We start from the raw sequence: 22,019 nt of genomic DNA, 5'->3' as shown, positions 1-22,019 counted from the left end.
GTGAGGAGCCATAACAAATGTTTTCCTCAGTAGAAGATGGACCTTGAGAGCAGAAACCAATCTTCCTGGGCCAAACCGGCACCTAAGGAAGAGGTTCTCAGCCTGGAGTTCCCAAATGTGGTCTTGCAGGTGAGTGTAAAGGGTCTAAAGGAGATCAAGGGCAGACACACGATAAAGCCTCAGAACATCCTAATATGCACTGTCTGTTTTAGAAGCAAAATCAATGATTGCTCCCATTTGATAAGAACTTACCATTTTCCATAGATACGGCTAAACTCTTTAAAAGTATAATCTCATTGAACTCCATATGAGATAAGCATTTTATTATTATCCCCATGTCTCATGAGAAAACCCAGGCACAGAAGAATAAAGTTACTACTCAAGTTCACGAAAGTCCTCCTGACTCCAAGTATTCTATGGATTTTTTTTCATGATACCCGCAAAATGACATAATCTTGGTAGTGACAGCCTAAAAAAGAGGTGCAAAGCACCCCAAAAGGGACCTGATGGAGATAACAGACCAGCGGAGGGAAATCCTCAGGTAAAATATGAGGATAGCTGAGTCAATGTCATCAAACCAAAATGTAATCTAGAGCAGTTTTTCCCAAGCAAATGTTTCTCTCCGCCCTCCCTTCCCCTTCGTTAATTCCTGGGATCCAGGAGAGAATACCAGAGAGGTTAGCAGTGTCAATAGCAGAAACTGGGTTGGGAAACACTTAACACGGACACTCTAGGGAAAATTCCAGAAACACTAACAAAGGCAAAAATGAAGTAAAAGTAGAGAGACAGGGACCACTTTAGTTTAGGTAAATTTATTAATTATAAAGGCTGTTCATGTAGCAGCAAAGAGATGCATTTTCCATTTGACATAAAGTTATTTCACCACTTATGGCTTTGTCTTCAAAGCTTTATTACCTCTTTCATTAGTGACCAGTCATATCTCCCTTCCTGTTGGGAAGGACTGCCCACATCAACTCTGAGGCCATAACTCAGGTCAACAATATGTTGAAGAGTCCTTCAAAGTAGTCCTGCAGAGAACATGTCCTTTAAGTGTCTGAGAGCTGGCAGAGGTGATCTGAAAGAAAACCAGTCAGGAGAAGGCAAAGTAAATAAAACTGTTTTACAGGGACTTAATATGGAGCCTCCAGAGGAGAGGCCACCAGAAGGGACCTGATGGAGATGATAGCCCAGCAGAGACTGCATGGTTCCTGTATGCCCCCAATCTTGGAAGAGACGTCTAATGCAATGGTAATAAATACAATTTAAGAAGTCCAAGAATAGGTCCCAAACAGCTACTTCTTTTCTCTTAGGAGGTAGCTCCTCCCCAGCACCAACCATAAAGTTCAGGTGTGAGCTGGCCATCACAGACCCTGCCCTCCTAACCCTACGGGTAAGCTGTGATGCAGGCTGGACCAGTTAGATCCTTCCTTAGGCTACTTATGGTGAAAAGGTTCTCTTTCCTCTTTGGGAGCTAAAAGCCTGTGACCACAAAGTTACTAGTGGTCTCATTTCTTACCATAAGAACAAATCAGTCCATTAGTAAATATTTATTGAGTGCTTATTATGTTCTAGGAATAGTCCTAAGTGCTAAAGATACTGAGATGAACAAAACAGTTATTTACTCTAACTTCAAAGGAGCTTCCAGGAGAAAACAGACAATAAATATGTAAAGAAATAAACAAGGATGATTTCAGGCACTGAAAAGTGCTATAAATAAAAAATGGGCTGATGTGATAAATAGTGACAAGGACAAGGTGGAGGGAAGCTGCTTTAGCACTACAGTGACCAGAGAAAGACTCTCAAGGAGGTGACATTTGAGAGGAAACCTGAAGGTTTTGAAGAAGGCAGCCAGGAAAAGATGAAAAGCCTCCCAAGCAACACAGCACATGCAAAGTCTCTGACACTAGACTAGGTGTGAGGGACAAAAAGGGGGCCAACAAGGCTGGAGGAGAGAGAATAAGAAGAGTGAAGAGGACATGAAGTTGGAAAGGTAGCTAGGACAATTCATATAAGGCCTTGGACACCTTGCATTTCATGCTGGCTCCAATTAGAGGAAGGCTTAAGCAGAGGAGTGATGTGATTTAGAAAGATCACACTGCCTGCTGTGGGGTAGAAAGACTAGACGAAGGCAAGAATGGAAGGAGGAAATATGAAGCCTCTGGAATTCTCATGCATAGCTAGTGGGAGTGTAAAATGGTACAATTATTTTGACTATTTCTATTATACAAACCCTATTACCCAGCAATTCCAAGCCAATAGAAATACATACATAAGTGTACTAAAACACCTGTGCAGAAATATTCATAGCAAATCTACGTATAATAGCTCCAAACTGGAAACAACCAAAATGGCCAACAACAGTACAATGCATAAATAGTGGTATATATATTCATATAATATGTGAGTAAGCTGGTAGAAATAATGATGAGACAATGAGGTTTCATCTAACTTTATCAATGAAATATAAGGCAGACATCTGCTGAAACTAGAGTTTGAATAGGCAGATGAAGATTTAAGAAGAAAGAGAGGGAAAGTCGATTTATTAGAGAAATTTCCTAGGATCAGGATTTCAGAAGCATGCTCAGTGCTCATTTGGGATTTATGGTCATGAATTTGAACTGAGTGCAGTTGGTTTTTGTGGAAGAGACTGTTACTTATCTCCTAATATTTCTCCCCTTCTTCCTCAGTAATATAACTCCCAATTTTTAACTGGGCACATGGTCATTCAGAATGAAGACTACACTTCTCAGATTCTTTGCAGCCTGGTGTGGTGTGTTACTATAGTAGAAATAGTGCGTAGAACTTCTGCAAAGTGTCCTGAAATGAAGAAGGCATGCCCTTTCCTTCCCTTCTACCTGATACCTAGAATACAGACAAGGTAGCTGAAGCAGCCACCTTGGATCACAATGCAACCTTCAGAATGGTGGCCATACACAGAGAACAAAAACGGAAGGAGCCTGGACCCTTGATGATCATGGAGCCATCACAATCACCAGTCCTTGATCTTCCACATCTAGATATTTATGAGAAAGAGAACTCCTACTTTATTTAAACCACTGTATTTTGAGTTTTCAATCATCATCATCTGACCTAATCTACATAATACAGATTAACTGTGTGCTTTTTCCCAGCAATGTTCAGCCGATAGGGTGCAGATGCAGAGGAAGCAGATAACCATTTTTACCAGGGTTGGGGTTTAGCCAAATAAGCACCATAGAAAAAAGAGAAACAAGACAATGAAATTTATGAGAGTGGCCCTAGCACAGCCCAGAGACTCTTAAGTGGAGAGAAATGAAGTAGTACAGACAGGCAACAGAGAGAAAGAGCCAATAGATCCCTGGTTCCACAGCCCCTCCTTCATTCTGATGCTTGCACTAAATCTTACTTGGGGGGGTCTATGTTAGTTGGGAACAAAAGAGAGTAACCTCGTAATACAGTATGATGTTTCCAACTTTCTTAACAACTAGAATTTTTCCATTTTATAAAAGAATATCATACTAACCCTACAGCCTACCACCAACCTCATTCCTTTTTTCAAGTAACCCTTAGCTACAGTGGAAAGAGTAGGAGGAGGTATTAGAAAGCAACTAAAAATTAAAGAAACAAATATTCAGAAGAGAGAAATAAGGTAGTATCAAAAAAAAAATGGACAATCCTATGAGAGAGTGTTTCCAGATCAACCACATTACTGCCTGGTAGAAATTACTCTTTACTTAGGAAATTCCTAGGTAACATTTAAGTAAGAAAATTCCCAGTCAGGACAAGGACAGAAGTAAATGGGATCATAAAGTCTCCCACAAGCAAACTGATTGTGTTGTAAGTTTTTGTCAGATGACAGAAAAGAAAAATTCTAAGTGTGGGCAAATTTTCAGGCCAATCTAAAGAGGTTATGTGCAAGGAGAATGAGTCTCCCTCAGCTGCAAGCCATGGACCATGACTCCCATGACTCATGATGGAGATGACAGTAAAAGCAAGTAAAGAAGGCAGAGTAGAGGGCAAGGCACTAAGAAATAGGTAAGAAGACAAAACACTGATCATCATCAGCAGAAAAACAATTAGCCTCTCTACATCTCTCTCTATTGCAGATGCTCCAGAGCTCAGTGTTGGAGAAGCAGCTTTGTTCCTCCCCACCTCATTGGTATGTGTCCTGCCAGCCTCTAGCTCTGTGACAAGTGGACATGAGGACCAGGAGGAAAGAAAGATGGCAGTAGCAGGCCTACGGTAGCATAAGAAGAAAAAGAGGAAGGAAGAAAATAAAGGAAAAAGGGAAGAAAGGAAGACTATCTCCAGTGAAAGTGGGAAAAGAAGGGGAAATCTCACAGCCAATCACTTAGATCTGCTAATCCAGGGAAGGAGCCCAGGAAACTGAAACGTATGTAAGTTAGCAATGTCTAAAGCATCAGAGACCTTGAAGGGCATGGTGATCTGACAGAGAGAACTATCAACTCACTCAAAATCACGTATACTTCCTGGCCTTTCTAGTGCAGAAAACTACATGCTATGATGTACTCCGACCTCACCGAATTCCCCAAAACAACCCTTCTGGGGCAGGAGAAAAGAGAACCAAAAAGGCATTAGCTAGAAACAATCCAATATTCAATTCAAGGTGCCCTTCCACATTTCAGGTTGAGAAGAGATTTTTACTTTAATAAAGATTTTCCCCAGAAAAAAATTTCATTCCTCTAAATTATCATATCTAACAGCCATTTCACAGTGCAAACCAAAAGCCCAAAAAGGACACCTTACCTTAACCAGCACATAGTCCCCAGGCTGAGCTCTGACCCTGAGCCCAGAGTTAGTGACATCCTCCATCTCTACATCAGGGAATATCACCTTAAGATTTCCATCATTCCGGCCGCTCAGGTCAGTGGCAGAGCGTTTACTGAGCTGCAGAAAGAATAGAGACTTTATGAATCTGTCACAGTCATCAGTTCTTGGAAAGGAGAAATTATGCCTTCTCTGTCTCAGTTCCCCAAGGGTCTTGCTCACAGAGCATTCCTTAACCAAGGAATCACTGAAGAAGACTAAGTGTTTACCACTGCTCCATCAACAATAGCAGTGCATGGTACACAAAAGAAACTCAGTAAAGTTTTGCTGACTCTACATTAATGAATTACTCAATCAATGAGTCTTTGATTGCAGAATGACCTTAAGCAGGAATGGACCTCCAACAAGCCTAAAGCCAAAGATATAGGGGTAATACACTTGAAAAATCAACTTTCACTTTATCCAGTCTCAAAGTAATCACTCGGGAATGTCCTGGGGTTGTTTGGCTGAGTTACTTGCCCCTAATGAATAGGCAGACTCGAAGCCAGAGTCTCCATCGCAACATGCAGAAGAAAGGGCCAAGAGAATAATAAAACCAGAATGGAATTAACTTCTGGAATATACATAAGTATTTCTCTTCTAGTTGTGATGAAGTGACAAGAACTAAATTTATCCTCCAGCCTTAAAACACTAGGAAACTGGACAGAATGTGTGAAACAACTACTTTCAGATATTGGACAATAGAGATAAGATCAAGACTGTGATCTCCAAGAAAAGGAAAACAAATGAAGCCCTCCAATCCCTGTGCATTGTGCTAGAAGGCACACAGCAGACAACAAAGCAAAGTAAGGAGGGAGATCTCAAAGTAAGGAGGGTGATTCTCTCTGGAATAAGGAAAGAAGGATCGGAGTTCAGGGAGTCTGCAATAGCTAGAAATTGTGGAACAAGTTCTAGACAGGAGACCGCTAAGCAGGAAAAGAGCTATACAAATGTGCAAAAGGATCCACTGAGTCTCTGCTGAATACTACTGCATGCTTCCATAGAGTGAAACTCTGTGAAGTCAGGCAAAAAAAGTAAACTGGAAACTGTCAACTGATGAGCTCCCAGAGGTCACATGGGGCTGGGAATCATTTAATCAAATAATTAACCAAACAGTCCTCACTGACTCCCTGGGACATGTAGTAGTGACTCCAGAAGAGCCACACCTTAGTAATGAGACTAAACTATCCCTAGAATAAAGAAGTTTTACTAATGAAGCTTAAAAACAAGTCTTGAAAGAATCAAACTGAACTGTAATAACGTCACTATCTATGAGAACAAAGACCATCACAAAATCCATACTTAAAAATGTACATTGTAATACCCATCATCCAATCAAAAATCACTAGATATGCCCAAAACAGAAAAATGTGACCCATAATCAGGAAAAAAATCAGTCAATAGAAACAGACCAAAGCAGTCCCAGTCCAGATGGCAGAGTAGATAAATGCTATGCTTGCCTCCTCCAATGACCTGCTAAATTACAGAACAATGACCCTTAAGAACCATCTGAAGTCTAGCTGAAAAGAACTCCTATAACAAAAGATATAAAGAAGAAACCACATCAAAACCCGTAGGAGGGGTGGAGATGCAAAATGGGCTGGTCCCACACCCATGTATGGCGGTTAAGATTTAGGAGGGATATCTCAGCTTCAGAGGTTCCCCCGAGGAACAAAAGGTCCCAGCCTCATACCAAGCTCCCCATTCCAGAGCATCAGTGCCGAGAATAGTCCCCACAACATCTGTCTGTGATAATCAGCAGGGATTCCACCCACAGGAGACGAAGGGCTGCTATAGAACCAAACATCCTCTTAAAGGGCCCATGCACAGACTCACTTGCTCACAAACACTTGCCCTAAGCTCCAGCAAAGGGATAGCAGCTAAAAAGCACCAAGGACATATGGGAGAAATTGATTTGTGGACTTCAGTGCAAGGGCTGGAAAGACAGTTTTCTCCCAGACAGAAGCGCTTATAGACCATTGTTCCCTTATTAAGCCCTTCCCCACACAACCTGCAGGCAGAAGTAGGCACTAAGTCTGAGTCTTCATCAACCTGGCTAACACGACTCACTCCACCCTGATGACTCCCTGAGACCCTGACCCACTTAAGCTGCGCACCAGCCGAATCTCTTTCAGCAGCTGTTCCTCACAAGCAGCCAGCCTCAGGCCATGCTGCAGACTTTACTAAAATCTCTGAAAAGTCCACAAACCCCAAACAAGCAGTTGCTGGCCTTAATATGCCCTGTACCTCTTGCTGAGCAGATCCTAATGCAAAACTAATGACATCTGGTCTCAGTTCGCGGCATATCTTCTCCCAGGAGTCTTTAAACCCATCACAAGCAGCTACAAACCACAGAACACTTTGTAGCTCCTACAAGATGACCCCGGGGCCAGCCACAGGCAGCCACTGACCTTGGCCTGCACCAAAGCCCCTCCCAAAAGGCCCCAAAACCAACACACCCAGTGGTGAGCTTCAGACCACATCATAGCACCATCCAATTAGCTCTACAAATGATACACCCAAAGAGTAGACTCGGAAGGCACCAGAACCCTGCTAAAGCGAATCCTGCTCAATAAGGTCAGCCCCTGCACAACAATTCATCTGCTATAGTCACATTCAATCTTCACAGCCCATCAACCTGATGGTCAATCCCACCCACTGACATCCCTAACGCAATCAAGGTCAACTACAACAGGAGAGCACACACAGCCCACACAAGGGACACTTCTAGACCACCCAGCTCAGATGGCCAAGGAGACTGTAGCACTGGGCCCCATGGGACACCTACTACATAAGGCCACCCTGCCAAGACCAGGAGATGTAATGTAGCAGCCTGACCCGGGCTGACTATTTCTTGCTCGAATGAGTTAGTTCCTAATTGCACCACATCCCCATCCCAGGACTCTCCAGCTGACGCAGCAGTCCGAAATCCTGCTTAAATAATTAAGCCAGTTTCCTTATAGTTTGGCAGCCAATCAATGTTCTCCTTATGCTCTCCTTCCTTATATGGAATATCTATAGCTGTGTAGGAATGCAAAAGTACAAGATTGTATAAAACTGCCTGCCATGTTACAATCAGGGCTCAGCCTTTGGATAAGAATCTACTGAGCTGGTGCCAGCATTAATAAACACTGCTTCCTGCTTATAGCCTTGGTGTCCTGTTTCTCTGTTCGAGAATCCTGCAACAGTAGCAGATCTACCTAACAAATAAAAACAAACACAGAGAGGCAGCCAAATGAAGAGACAAGGAAACATATCTCAAATGAAAGAATAGGACCAAACTCCAGAAAAAGAACTAAATAAAATGAAGGCAAGCAAACTACTAGATACAGAGTTCAAATCACTGGTTATAAGGATGCTCAAAGAACTTACGGGAAAACTAGATTAACTCAGTGAAAATTTACATGGAGAGATAAAAACCATAAAAAAAGAACCAGTCAGAAATGAAGAATACAATAACTGAAATAAAGAATACATTAGATGGAATCAACAGCACATTAGATGAAGCAGAGGATCCAATTAGTGATTTGGAAGACAAGATGGTAGAAAACATCTAATTAGAACAGTAAAAAGAAAAAAGAATTTTTAAAAAATGAGGACAGTTGAAGGGACCTCTGGGACAACATAAAGTATAACAATAATCACATCATATGGGTATCAGAAGGAGAGAGAGAATAAGAGACTGAAAATCTATTTGAAGAAATAATGACTGAAAACTTCCCTAACCTAGCAAAGGAAATAGACATAGATTCCAAGAAGCACAAAGTACCAAATAGGATAAATCCAGAGGCCCAGGAAAAGACACATCATAATTAAAATGCCAAAGGTTAACAACAAAGATAGAATCTTAAAAGAAGCAAAAGGAAAGCAGTTAGTTACGTACAAGGGTACCCCATAAGGCTGTCGGCTGATTTCTCAACAGAAACTTTGCAGGCCAGAAGGGACTGGCACAAAATAGTTAAAGCAAGAACCTACAACAAAGATTACTCAACCCATCAAGGCTATCATTTAGAATTGAAGGAGAGATAAAGAGCTTCCCAGACAAGAAAAAGCTAAAGGAGTTCATCACCACCAAACCAATATTACAAGAAATGTTAAAAGGAATTCTTTAAGAAAAAAAAAGATCAAAAACATAAATAATAAAATAGCAATCACTAAATACCTCCCAATAATTACCTTAAATGTAAAATGATTAAATACTCCAATCAAAAGACACAGGGTGGCTGAATGAATAAAAAAATAAGACCCATACATGTGCTGCCTATAAGAGACCACTGGAGATTAAAAGACAAGCACAGACTGAAAGTAAAGGGATAGAAAAGATATTTCATGCAAATGGAAACAAAAATAAAAAAGCTGAGTAGCATTCTTAAATCGGACCAAACAGACTTTAAAACAAAGGCTATAGGAGAGACAAAGAAGGACATTTCATAACGATAAAGGGATCAACCTAACAATAGGCTATAACCCCTGTAAACATTTATGTGCCCAACACAGGATCACCGGAATATATAAAGCAAATATTGACAGGCATGAAGGGACAGGTTCAGCAATACAATAATAGTAGGGTCCTATAACGCCCCACTAATATCAACGAATAGACCTTCCAGACAAAAAAAATCAACAAGGAAAGAGAGACCTTAAGTGACACATTAGATTAGATGGGTTTAACTGATAGTTTTAGAGAATTTCCTCAAAAGCAACAGAATATACATTCTTTTCAAGTGCACATGAAACATTTTCCAAGACAGACTATATTAGGCCACAAAACAAATCTCAATAAATTTAAGATTGAAACCATATCAAGAGTCTTCTACTACAATGGTATAAAAATAGAAATCAATTACAAGAAAAAAACTAAAAAATACACAAACACATGAGGCTAAATAATGTTACTAAACATGAATGGGTTAGCAAAGAGATCAAGGCAGAAATTAAAAGATACCTAGTGACAAATGAAAATGAAAGCACAATGACCCAAAATCTATGGACACAGTGGAAGCAGTCCTAAGAGGGAAATTCACAGCAATACAGGTATACTTCATGAAACAGAAAAATCTCAAATAAACGACCAAACCTCACACCAAAAGGAACTAGAAAAATACAGCAAAGAAATCCCAAACTGAGTAGATGGAAGGAAATAATAAATATCAGAGCAGAAAAAAATTCTAAATAGTGTCTAAAAAAATAAATAAATAAAGGTCAGTAAAACCAAGAGCTGATTCTTTGAAAAGATAAATAAAATTGATAAACCTTTAATCGGACTCAGAGAAATAAAAGAGACGTGACAACTGACACCAAAGAAATACAAAGGATTATAAAAAAAATACTAAGAACAATTATATGCCAACAAACTGTGCGATCTGGAAGAAATGGATAAATTCCTAGTAACATACAATCTTCCAAGACTGAGTCAAGAGGAAACAGAAAATCTGAACAGACCGGTAACTATTAATGAAATCAAATCAGTAATCAAAAACTTCCCAACAAACAAAAGTCCTGGACCAGATGGCTTCACAAGTGAATTTTATCAAACACACAAAGAAGAATTAACACCCACCTTTCTCAAACTATTCCAAAAAACTGAAAAGAGGGCAGGTTCCCAAGTTCATTTTACGAGGCCAACATGACCCTGATTCCAAAACCAAAAACAGTACAAAAAAACTATAGGCCAATATCCCTGATGAACATAGATACAAACTCAACAAAATATTGGCAAACCGAATTCAGCAAAACATTAAAAAGGTCATACACCATGATCAGATGGGATGATGGGATTTATTCCTGGGATGCAAGGTTGGTTCAATATCCACAAATCAATTGACATGATATACCACATAAACAAAATGAAGGATAAAAATCATATAATCACATCAATAAATGCAAAAAAAAGCATTTGACAAAATCCAGTATCCATTTATGATAAAAACTAAGTGAAAATAGGGGGAAATAGAGGGAACATACCTCAACTAATAAAGGTTTTATATGACAAAGCCACAGCTAACCTCATACTTAACAGTGAAAAGCTAAAAGCAATTTCCTTACGATGAGGAACAAGACAAGGACGTCTACTTTCTCCACTTTTATTCAACAAAGTATTGAAGTCCTAGCCACAGCAGTCAGAGAAAAGACATATACAGATCTCCAGAATCACAGCTGATACCCTAAATTACAAAGCACTTAGTGAGGCAAACACCTTTTGGAGTATATTACCAGCTCAGCATCACCGTCCATTGGCCACTGCTAGACCAGATCACAGCAAGAATGCATACTGATCAGATTCCCTCTCCTAGAAATTTGAATTGGGTCTAAGAGACAAAACTTTGATCTATGAATAGCCGGAACTATAACATGTAAATTTAAGAATTATAGGATCGCTCTATTCTGTCACACAGATGAAGAAGCAGGAAAAGTTGGTCTGAGGAGGAAGAGACAAGAAAGTCTGAGCCTCAACAGCTTCTTCAACAGCTGAGCAGAGTCCCTTCCAAACACCTGGCAGTATTCCTGCCCTTGGGCTCCATAAGATACCACTTAAATTTTGTACAAAAAAACCCACAAAACTCGTTTTGACTTAGGTTGAATGGCTTGAACAAATTTCTCATTGTTACTCACTCACTACTAGGGAGACCTAACAAACACAAATACCAGCTAAATGGTGGCTTTGATGCTGCCATATCCTACCACATGGAAGGGGACTCTCCTTTCCTAAACCAGGACTAGGAAGGAGTTACAGAAAGGGCCCTGTCTCTCTCCTTCCCCTCCTCTCCACTGACTGCAGCATGCAGCTTCACGAAAGATTAGGTTCCCAAAATCACCCCTTATTCAATCTACTTAGTGCTCTCTCTAAATGATGGTTAAGTTCCCAGGCTTGACTACAGAAGCCTAGAGGAACCACAAACTTAATGAAACGCAGTATATTTCTAAGAAAGTGTGATTTTAAAAAAGGATTAAAGACAGATAGTGAAATTGATCCTAAAAATATACATGTGATACTGCTTCCAGAAAGATGGAGCAGACATGTTTTTCCCTAATCCTTTCACTAAATACAAAAATACCCTTCAGGAATAAACGGGAAAATCAAGACATTCTAAGATGACGGAAAACAAAGAGAATCTGCTGCCAGATTGTCTAGAGAAAGTTCTCTAAACAGAAAAGAAACAACAAAAGAAAGAACCCTGGAACATAAGAAAGGGAAAAAAACACACACACAATGATATGATTATCTATATAGAAAATTCCGAGGAAACTGTCAAAAAAAATAAAACTCCTAGAACTATTAAGTGAATTCAGCAGTGTCAAAGGATACAAGATGAACATAAAAAATTCAATTATTCCTACATAACAGCAATGAACATATGGACACGTGAAATTAAAATCACAATAGCAATTACATTAGAACAGCCAAAAAAAAAAAAAAATCATTCAGAATACTTAGGTGTAACTCTAACAAACATGTACTAAATCTGTATGCTGAAAACTACAAAAACAAAAACAAAGAGATCTAAATAAAGGGATAAATACTGTGTTCTAAAAAACAAAAAATGAACAAAATATATGTATATACATAAGATCTCACCCCCTCCACCAGCACTAGCTGGGTGCAACCCACAGATGTCTTGTTGGCTTTTGTTGCTTCTTCTCGGAAGACAGTGATAAGTTCCTCCAAACGCCTTAATTTTACCTCTTCTGGGACATCATCCTTCAGCCTGTGATATGCCCGTGTCTTCTATTAAAAAAAAAGAGTGGGAGATGGAAGTCACCAAGGCCCTGTAAAATCCATTCTTGAGACACAGAGGGGACCATGTTCATTCCACCTGCAAGTTACAGACATATGTACAGAAAACCCAAGCTATGCCATGAGGGTTCTTTAGCTCTGGGAGCCTTCTAAAAAAAAAAAAAGGTAACTATGCAGTAAAGTCACTGTTTTTGTAAGACTTAAATTTGAAATTTAGCACAAGAAAATCATAGACTCAAAATTATTCTTGATATTTTTATAGGATACAAATGCAACCTTTATCCTTATCCTTAAGCTATCCTAAGGATAAAAATTACGTTTATACATATACTAAATAACTCATGTAGTAGGTTACTCAGCCATACAGTTTATAAAGTCACAAGATGCAAAAGCAGCCTAAATGTTTTGTAACTAGGTAACTAGTAAACAAATTATGATTTATTTACTTAACAGAGTATTACACAGCTGTTAAAAGGAATGAGATAGCTTTATATATACTGATATGATAGCTCTCCAAAATATACTCTTAACAGAAATAAGCAAGGTACAGGTGAACATGTACAATAACTTTGGTGTAGAAAGAATATAAATATGTTTATAAATACATGAAATATCTCTGGAAGGTTGCAGAAGAAATTGCTAAGAGTGGTTGCCTTCAGGGAAAGAGGTAAAAAACTAGGCATCCTGGGAAGAAGGAAGAGCTACTTCTCACTGCATGATTTTGACCTTTTAAATTTTATACCATTAGCATGTATTACCTAGTCCCACCCCTCAAAAAGAAAACTTTATCCTTGAAAAGCCTTTACGTCATCCAAAACCACAGTGTACATATATGTTTATACATTAAATATATCTTTACCTTATATACATGAGCCCATAATACAGTTTGAGAACCACTGAGCCAGACAAAAGCATGGAATGAGAAATCAGTAGACCAAAGTCTAGACATTCAAATCAATCCATCTTTGAGGGAACTACCAAATCCACAGAGGAAAATAGAGAATGAGTAGAAAATCATAAAACAGAATTCTCTTAGTGGGTTTACGCTAGTGTTTTATTACTAACAACTTACCTCTATTGGACACTTTACAAAGCACTGTTCTATGTGCTTTATACATCTTATTTAATCCCCAAAACAACCTGAAGTTGATACTAATGTTATCCCCAATTCACATGAAGAAATAAAGGACCCTTCCCAAGGTCACACAGTTAATTAAGTGAGAGAGGAGCAATTTAAGTGCTTGCCCTCATCTACTAGGCTACTTGATTAAGTCTCTAAAACCTTAACTCTAACCTAGGAATTAAATTCCAATTATGAACACTCATATTCAATGCCCACAGGATATGCTTCCACAATACAATGAAAACCCATTTCCCAAATCTAACATTATAAAGAATTCCTCTTGCATGTTTATGATGTCCATGGAAAAGAAGGAAAATGGAACCCAACAGCTCCTCTGAAGCTTCATCCCTAAAATAATTCTGTAAGAGATATAAATATACAAATGGCCCACTCACACTGCCTATAGAACACTAGGCAGTGGGCTTTAAAAGGCATAAATTAGCTTGATTGATGGCAGCTGAGTTGACAGTAGATAAGGTCATAGACTCATTCATTCATCGGTTAGCTTTCCTGAATCCATGGCCACAGAGGATCCTCAGCCTCCAATCCAAACACAAGGCAAGCTGGCCCCAAGGTGACTGCAGAAATGAGATGTGACCCTGGCAACAGATCCCTACCACCAAAAAATGGCAGCAGACCAAGACTATCCCCTCTCTGCAAGAAAGATCCATTACTCTCCGTTTCCTTCCATGTCTCCTTTCATACTGTTTACCTGGAAATCTGTGTTATAGGGGACTCTCTAAAGTGAATATCAGTGAGTTCACTTGGCCTAGAAAAATGGAAACTAAAATAGCTGAAGATGGCTGGGAGGATGACAAAGAGCCTCTGTAAAACAAATCACATCTGTAGGCCAAAAGAGTTCTGAATGCTTAGAAATAATTTTAGGTTTGTTATAAAGTGAAAAATGTCCCTCCCTCCACATTCAAATTATAAACAACCTAATTTAAAACATTCTAATAAAAAGAAATATTGGTACAGGTAATTATATTTTATCTCAAATTGCTGAATTATGTAAAACAGTAGACAGGTTAATCAGAAAAAATAAAGAAATAAATGATAAGATCCTGTGGTTTCTCAAGGACTACCTTTCTGCCACTTTCTTTTCTTCCCAGTTATCTGTGGTCAGCCCCAAGCTGGTCAAGAATGATGTCATTCCAACATAGAAGTAGCTCCTCCCCCATACCAGAGCTCACCTGTCTCATGCTGTAGGCAAATAGGAAGCCCATGTTGTACTGAACTTCCTGAAGTAAAGATACTGTCTGGAGGTGATCTTCCTCTGTCTCACCACAGAAGCCAGCAATGAAATCACTGCTGAGGCTCACACCTGCAACACACAATGAAGGACAGCATACCTCTGCTGCTTATCTTCAAAAGAGGCCTTCGGCACTCATAGGCTACAGGGGGAGGAACAGCAACTGTAAGGTCTTTCCTGGAACTATTCAGCTCATGTATAGGTATAACATAACAGTCACTGTAAAACAAGGGGCAGGGGGTGGGGAGGGGGCAGACAGATTTTCTTATCTACAGTGTTCCCATGCCAGAGCCGGGCTTCTCAGTCTACATTCCCCTCAGCACTAAAAAAGGTATTTTTACTTCAACTGTAGGATTTAGAGATACAGTAGGAATCCACATTTTCAAAATGGTCCTGCTTTTACTGGTGAAAATATTGCAGTGCCCCATACAAATATACTTTTGAAGTTAGTTTTAAACAATGTTCATTTAAGATAGTAACAATGACTAGGTACTGTATATTTACTAAGTGCTACACTTTACTATTTAACTCAACTTATTTAATTATCCCAATAATCTAATGAGGTGAGTACTACTAACTGCATATCATAGATGAGGAAACTGAAGCCCAGAGAACCTCCACACTATCATGCCTCATCAAAAATGAAAGTATTTGTGCTTAATACAAGTTACAATAATTAGAAATTTGGGAAGGAAATGTAGACATTGTCAACAAAATCTAAAAAGCCTAGAGAGTAATTTTATTAGGAGGAAAGGACAAGGGAAAAAGGAGTATAAGTTAAGATAAATAGGAAAGGAATTACCTCTAAGTACACATTTTTAAAGGTATCAATTGCCCCCAAATCAGAACTATTTTAGACTATACATAACTTTGCCAACTAATGAAAAAATACAACATCTCTCCCATATGTTCAGAAACACAAAAACTATAGAAATCTCCTTAGCCTTGAGGCCTCAAGCAGATCTAAACCTCTGAGTATTTCTAGCAAGACCAAGACATTAAAAAATCAGAAAGAAGTAAAGAGAGAAAGAGATAGAAATGAAGAGAAGCAAAACAAGTGTAAAAGGTGTTATGAGGTATTGCCACAGGTGTTGCTTGTATCTGACCAAGAAGACTGTGGTCCCTGGTAGAGTAACATGCTTAGCAGAATACATTCTTAAACGTACCTGGAATAGATTCTCTGATATGATGAATTAACTCCACATAAGCTTCTCTAGAATAGCTGCAATAAAGAACAAAAAGAAAAGGCTTAGATGAACCAATCTTCTTTTAATAAATGCTATAAAAAGATAACACTATGAATTATGGCATGTAATCACTTCTCACCCACAGAGGACAGTACAAAACTAGGTTAAAGTTTCCAAAAGACCCATTATGACCCAAATCCTGAACTGTAACCTAATGTAGGGCCTATGAATTTTTAGTTCAAGAACATAAACTACTTTAAATAGCCTTTTGCATTTAACTAATACGTGAGGACAGATTAAACGCTCAAGAGGATCTCTAACTCTTTGCCAATGTCAAAAACAAGGCAAAACACTAGTTCCATACGGCTTCCTATCTGTCACATTCTCCTTTCAGTCTTATCTCTGCAATATTTGTTTCCAAAGTAAGTGAACACACAGAGCTACACTTAAATTCCAATACCTAAAAACTTTAATGTTAACAGCTAAAAGATCAAAATCTTATAGTGTGCCACACAGTAGGTGCTTAATTAAAATAGGCTAAACAAATGAATGATCCAGTCCTTAGTCTATACTTACAGAGTGAACGAGAGCTAATTACAATGTCCATGGGTTTACTCACATAATATTTATTTAGGAGGTACTACATGGCCACATACTACAATAGGTTCTTAGACACTGTCTACCTTAAGGAAACATGGAAAGGTACAGGATACCCCCTCCCAATGCAAGTCTAACCCCCTTCGCATGGCATCCAATACACGGCTGCTTCCACTCTGGGCTGGTAGGTGGATCTGTTTACAGATATTGTCTCTCTCATGAATCAGCTGCAGAACCTGATCAAATAAAACACATTAAAGGTCATCAAAGTCTCCTCAAAAAATCTTGCAGAAAGGAATACCACCTTTACTATTCTCCAAGGTTAATTTCCAAATAATTAAGAAGCTGATTAAACCAAAAACATGAATTACCCAAATCCTTTACTTTTGTTCAAACTATGTTCTGTCTGTACCAGACAGAGATGCTTAAGGATACTGATTCCAGTTTGACACAGTTAACTATAGACACTCACCTCATCAGGAAAGTCCTTGGGGTGGGGAGAGGTGAAACGGATCCTCATTTCAGGATCTATTCTGGAGACTTGATCCAGAAGGTGAGCAAAACGAAGGCCCCCTTGCTTGATTTTATAGTTGGCTGAGAAGCCACGGCTGAGGTTGGTGGACACTGCTGCGCTGTTGAACTGGACCTCTGAATTGTCCCGAAAACTATTAACATTCTGACCAAGTAGTGTCACCTCTTTCAGCCCCTGAAAAGAGGAAAAAGATGTATATTGGAAGCAATTTAAAAACTAGTGTGGTAGTTTTATGTCAAATCACTAATTAAAATTAGCTTAACCCAAAAAATTAAATTAGATTAAATCCTATAAAATAAAATAAAATAAAATATAAAATAAAATTAGCTGAACCTACCAAGAGCCATCCATAAACATGTTCTGTCTTTACCCAATAATTTCATACCTGGGCATCTTGTGTGAAAAACTGAACTTCGGTATAAAACCTTATGTAAACATTAATCTTCATAACACTTTTTAGAGTAGCAAGAAACTGGATACAAACTCAATGTTCACTAATGGTTAATTTATAACACCATAAATCAAATTAGGATACCATTTTGTCAGGTGACTATTATATAATTATCGTCTATTCTTACCAAAAATATTTAGCCTAATAGAATCAAGCCTTTACATCTAACTTCCAGTTTACCAGAATTCAAGGGAATAGTTTAAATGAGAAAGCAATCAAACAAATCCAGCAGTATCTGATCTCTTCAAAAAAATTAATGCATTATTTAAAGCAAACAACAGAAAAGGGAATGGGCTGTTTAATCTAACGTAGAAATTGAAGAAATATAACCAAATGAAACTACACAAATCTTGACTGGATCGCAGTTTGAAAATCAAACAGCAATAAGATAACTAAGGACAATTTATTAATTGTCCTTAGTTATCTTATTGCTGTTTGATTTTCAAACTGCGATAAGATAACTAAGGACAATTAATAAATTTTGAATATGGATTGCATATTAGATAATATTAGTTTATTATTAAATTTCCTACATGTGATTATGTACAGTGTATTATGGTTAAGGAGAGAAAATTTCTTCTGAGAAAATGCATACTAAAGTATCCAGGATGAAGTAGCCTGGTTTCTACAACTTATATTCAAAAGGTTCAGAAAAATTATATTTAAACATCTATAGATATAGGCATATAACGTAACCATGACAGAATATTAATAAACATATTTATTGTACTAGTCTTTCAATCTGTCTTGTGTTTGAAAATTTACAACACAAAATTTCAGAAAAATGATAACTGCTATAAGAAGTTATTTTTTGTAACTTATTTTGACATCAGAAAAATTATAGTAATGCAAAGAACTCCCATACACCCTTTGCTCAGAGTCACTGACCATTATTATGTCCCATTTATTTACCACTTACATTCACACACTTATATATGTACACTCTCTATACACGTGTAAACACACATTATGAGCCATCTAGGATAAGTTGCAAACATCATACACTTTTATCCCTAAATGTGTCAGTATATATTTCCTAAAAATAAGAACAATTTCCTACATAATCACAGGACAATTATCAAAATCAGAAATACTGATACAATGCTATTATCTAATCCAATATTCCATAAAATCAAATTTTTACCAATTGTCCAAGTAAAGTCTTTTATATCTTTTATCTTTTTCAGTAACAGGGAATGTCTAGGAATTTATCTTATAACCATCAACATGGACAAAAATTAATGAATAGAGATGTACATCTACACGGCATTGTTTTAACAGGAAGAATTGAAAGCAATTTGAAAGCTGTTGTCCTATAAGTAAATTACAGTCCATCCATAGCAAGGAAAGCTACAAAAATAAAGTTAAAAGCTGTTAATGACATGGGAAAATGCTCACACTATCCTATCAATGACAGGATATAAAATTGCTTAGACACTGAGATCAAAACTACATAAAAAACTTTTTTCTTTAACTTTTTTTTTTCTCCTGATCAGAATCCAACTCCACGACAATGCTATGCATTTAATTGTCATGACTCTAGTCTCAAAAAAGAGTATTTTTACAACTTGTAACATAATGTTAGTTTAAAAAAACAGGATATACTAAATGCAATGTAGATCCTGGATTGGATCTTAAAAAGACAAGACATTAGTGGTGAATCTGGCAAAATCAGAATAAAGTCTGAAGTTAGTTAATAGTAATGTACCAATGTTAATCTTTTAGTTTTGATAAATGTACCAAAGTTAAGCAAGATGTTAACATTTAGAGGTAACTATCTTTGCAACTTTTATGTAAATTTAAATATTAAAAAAAAGCAGGATACAAAAGTAAGTAAAATACACACATATAACAAGACATAACCAAATGCAAAAAGAGTTACTGGACAATTGGGAAAATCTAAACATGGGTGATCTGCGATTGAGATATTTAGCAATTTTTGTTAATTTTATTAGAAGAATTGATGGTATTGAAAATATCCTTATTTTTTAGAAATGCATAATTAGTTAAGGATAAAATATCATGCTACACTTTGAAATACTTTATCAACAAAAAAGTAAATAAAGCAAATATAGCAAAACATAACAATTATTAAATTTAAGTGATTATTACCTGGGGAAGAGGAGTCACAATACTATTCTCTCTTTTCCATGTATTTAAATTTTTTCATATAAAAAATAATGAGGCTTTTTAAAAGGCTGCTTTCTTAAAAAACTTCCCATCAATAACCATTGTTTGAATGAATAAACATTCTGTTAAAGGAACAATATTCTCTGCAACTGTAGTCTAAAAATCTAAATGAAAGAAATAACTTTTAAAAAGTTACTTGAAGGAAAAAAAAATTAAGTGACTAACAGATACTTTAAAACACAATGCAGAATCTTAACTTTTCACAAGTCGATGACTTTGAATTCACTAATGATTAGCTTTAATGTTATCAAGTTCCTTCTTTTATATGCAAATACCTTAGAAAGGTTAGGGAGTTTTTGTCATCACCTGAATCTACCTAATGTCTCTATAGAATGGCTCTATCCTAAAGGAATGAGTTTTGGTATTATAGGGGAGATGGAAGAGAAGAAGGAGACAACTTTAGACAGGGAAGCACTTGGAGAGGTAGGACATGGGGAACAGAATACCTCACAGTACCTGTGAACAGTCAGGGACCAAATCAGGAAACAAGAATCTGGGGTTGGGGGAAGAGAAGAAGCACTGTCAGAGTGTAGGAACAAAGGCAAATGGCTGACTTAGAACTAGATCAAGGGCTAGCTTCCCATGGTTCCTGAGCCAAAGCAAGATAACAGACAGACTCTACTGGGAGAAAAGCTCCATATTCCCACTTATTGTCCTATTCTGCATGGCTGGAAGATTTGGGAGAGGGTTGGGGAGAGACCTCCTCAAGAGTTGAGGGACCAGCTCCCAACAGGAAGAAGACAACAGATAGATATATCTCTTCTGGCCTCTGATCTGATTCACTACCCTCATATTCTCTGTCCCCCAACTAGTGAGCTGGCCCAGTGGTAAAATGAACAAGCGATGTAGGAGGTTTCCCTAGAATAGACATAGAGATTAATAAATCAATCTCTGAAAAATTACTATGTGCCAAATAGTTGAAAAACATTTAAACTACCATATCCTTCCAATAACAATCCTTCCAATAATCTAGCAAGGCAGTTAATATTTCATTCCTCTTTCATAAGTAAAGAAGCTATATTTCAAAGAAGGCAGTTAAATGACCAGTGCCAGGGAACCAAGCCAGAGAATGGTGGAGCCACAATTCATACTCTGTCATCTGATTCTAAACTCATGCTCCTCCATTCTACTGTGCTGCCTCCTAAGCAAATGTCACAGATCTGCCTATAATTCATAAGCAGCAAATCAAAGATGTACACCCAGGCATTTCTTTCTGGCCAGGTACGGTTCTAAACTTGTACAGTTAAAGACAGCACAGGCTGCAAAACTAGAAAGTTGTCTCCATCCTCTCAAAAACATTGTCTCAGTAAGAAAGTCGGAACTTTTACCTGCTCAGAAAGCTTCCTCACTTCCTCTAATATGGAGGCAACAGGCCGACTCCTCTCTCGGCCACGCGTGAAAGGGACAATGCAGTAGCTGCACATGTTGTCACAGCCTCGCATAATAGACCTGGGGAGAAAAGCACCAGAACTTAGTAATGGCAGCAGAATGTCTTGGTCTAAACCAAGGAGCAGGCCACAGCTCTGTTAGCATTATCCTTTGACTATGAATTCTCTTGACAGCCTGCTCACACTGGACCAATCTAAGATCTAAGAAATGCTAAGACAGACATTTTTTATCTTTAAAAACAGTATCTAATAACAGTATCTTTAAAAACTAGTATCTAATCCCAGGATATAAATCAAACATTAAATGGTGGATATAGTGGTTACCCTGAGGGACCACAGTGGTAAAGGAATGGGGTACAGACATACCACACCTGGCTTTCTACTATTTATATTTATATATTGTTTGAACTTTTTACATCCAGACTCCAAAAATATAAAGTGTACATAAGGAGCAGAGATCTTGGATTTAAAACACACTTACTTCTGGTCCAAATGCTAGGTATGTATGTTAAATCATTTTCTTTCATTTGCATCCTATATATGAAAGCCTCAATTTATCTTAAGGAGATAATTATTGATAGACACGTATCAAAGATGTTCACTGAAAAATTGTTAAATGTTAGCTATATTAAATAAATAATTAAGCATTCTAACAACAGAGTATTGGATAGCCATTAAAATGACAGAGATGGGCAACTTTTTCTGTAAAATACTACAATAAAGATTTTAGATTTTGTAGACCATATAATCTCTGTCAC

At 37.8% G+C, this 22,019-nt stretch overlaps 1 protein-coding gene across 2 annotated transcripts in view; it reads right to left on the bottom strand.

Moving 5' to 3' along the window:
• Nucleotides 1–793: 793 nt before the first annotated feature.
• The window catches only part of CDK5RAP1 (CDK5 regulatory subunit associated protein 1), a 40,552-nt gene continuing 19,326 nt past the window's right edge, over nucleotides 794–22,019 (bottom strand). For both annotated transcript variants that reach the window (XM_016162254.2, XM_016162253.2), the window contains exons 7-14: nucleotides 21,202–21,322; nucleotides 17,173–17,406; nucleotides 16,839–16,936; nucleotides 16,083–16,138; nucleotides 14,858–14,988; nucleotides 12,383–12,532; nucleotides 4,747–4,887; nucleotides 794–1,075 (exon numbers count right to left, since the gene is read on the bottom strand). In XM_016162254.2, coding sequence (XP_016017740.2) covers nucleotides 995–1,075; nucleotides 4,747–4,887; nucleotides 12,383–12,532; nucleotides 14,858–14,988; nucleotides 16,083–16,138; nucleotides 16,839–16,936; nucleotides 17,173–17,406; nucleotides 21,202–21,322 — 1,012 coding nt within the window. In that variant the 3' untranslated portion in view covers nucleotides 794–994. The remainder of the gene's footprint in view (nucleotides 1,076–4,746; nucleotides 4,888–12,382; nucleotides 12,533–14,857; nucleotides 14,989–16,082; nucleotides 16,139–16,838; nucleotides 16,937–17,172; nucleotides 17,407–21,201; nucleotides 21,323–22,019) is intronic.

Source organism: Rousettus aegyptiacus, unplaced genomic scaffold, assembly GCF_014176215.1.
Source record: "Rousettus aegyptiacus isolate mRouAeg1 unplaced genomic scaffold, mRouAeg1.p scaffold_m13_p_12, whole genome shotgun sequence".
NCBI classification, from domain to species: domain Eukaryota; kingdom Metazoa; phylum Chordata; class Mammalia; order Chiroptera; family Pteropodidae; genus Rousettus; species Rousettus aegyptiacus.
This window is presented reverse-complemented; position numbering and strand designations above follow the sequence as displayed.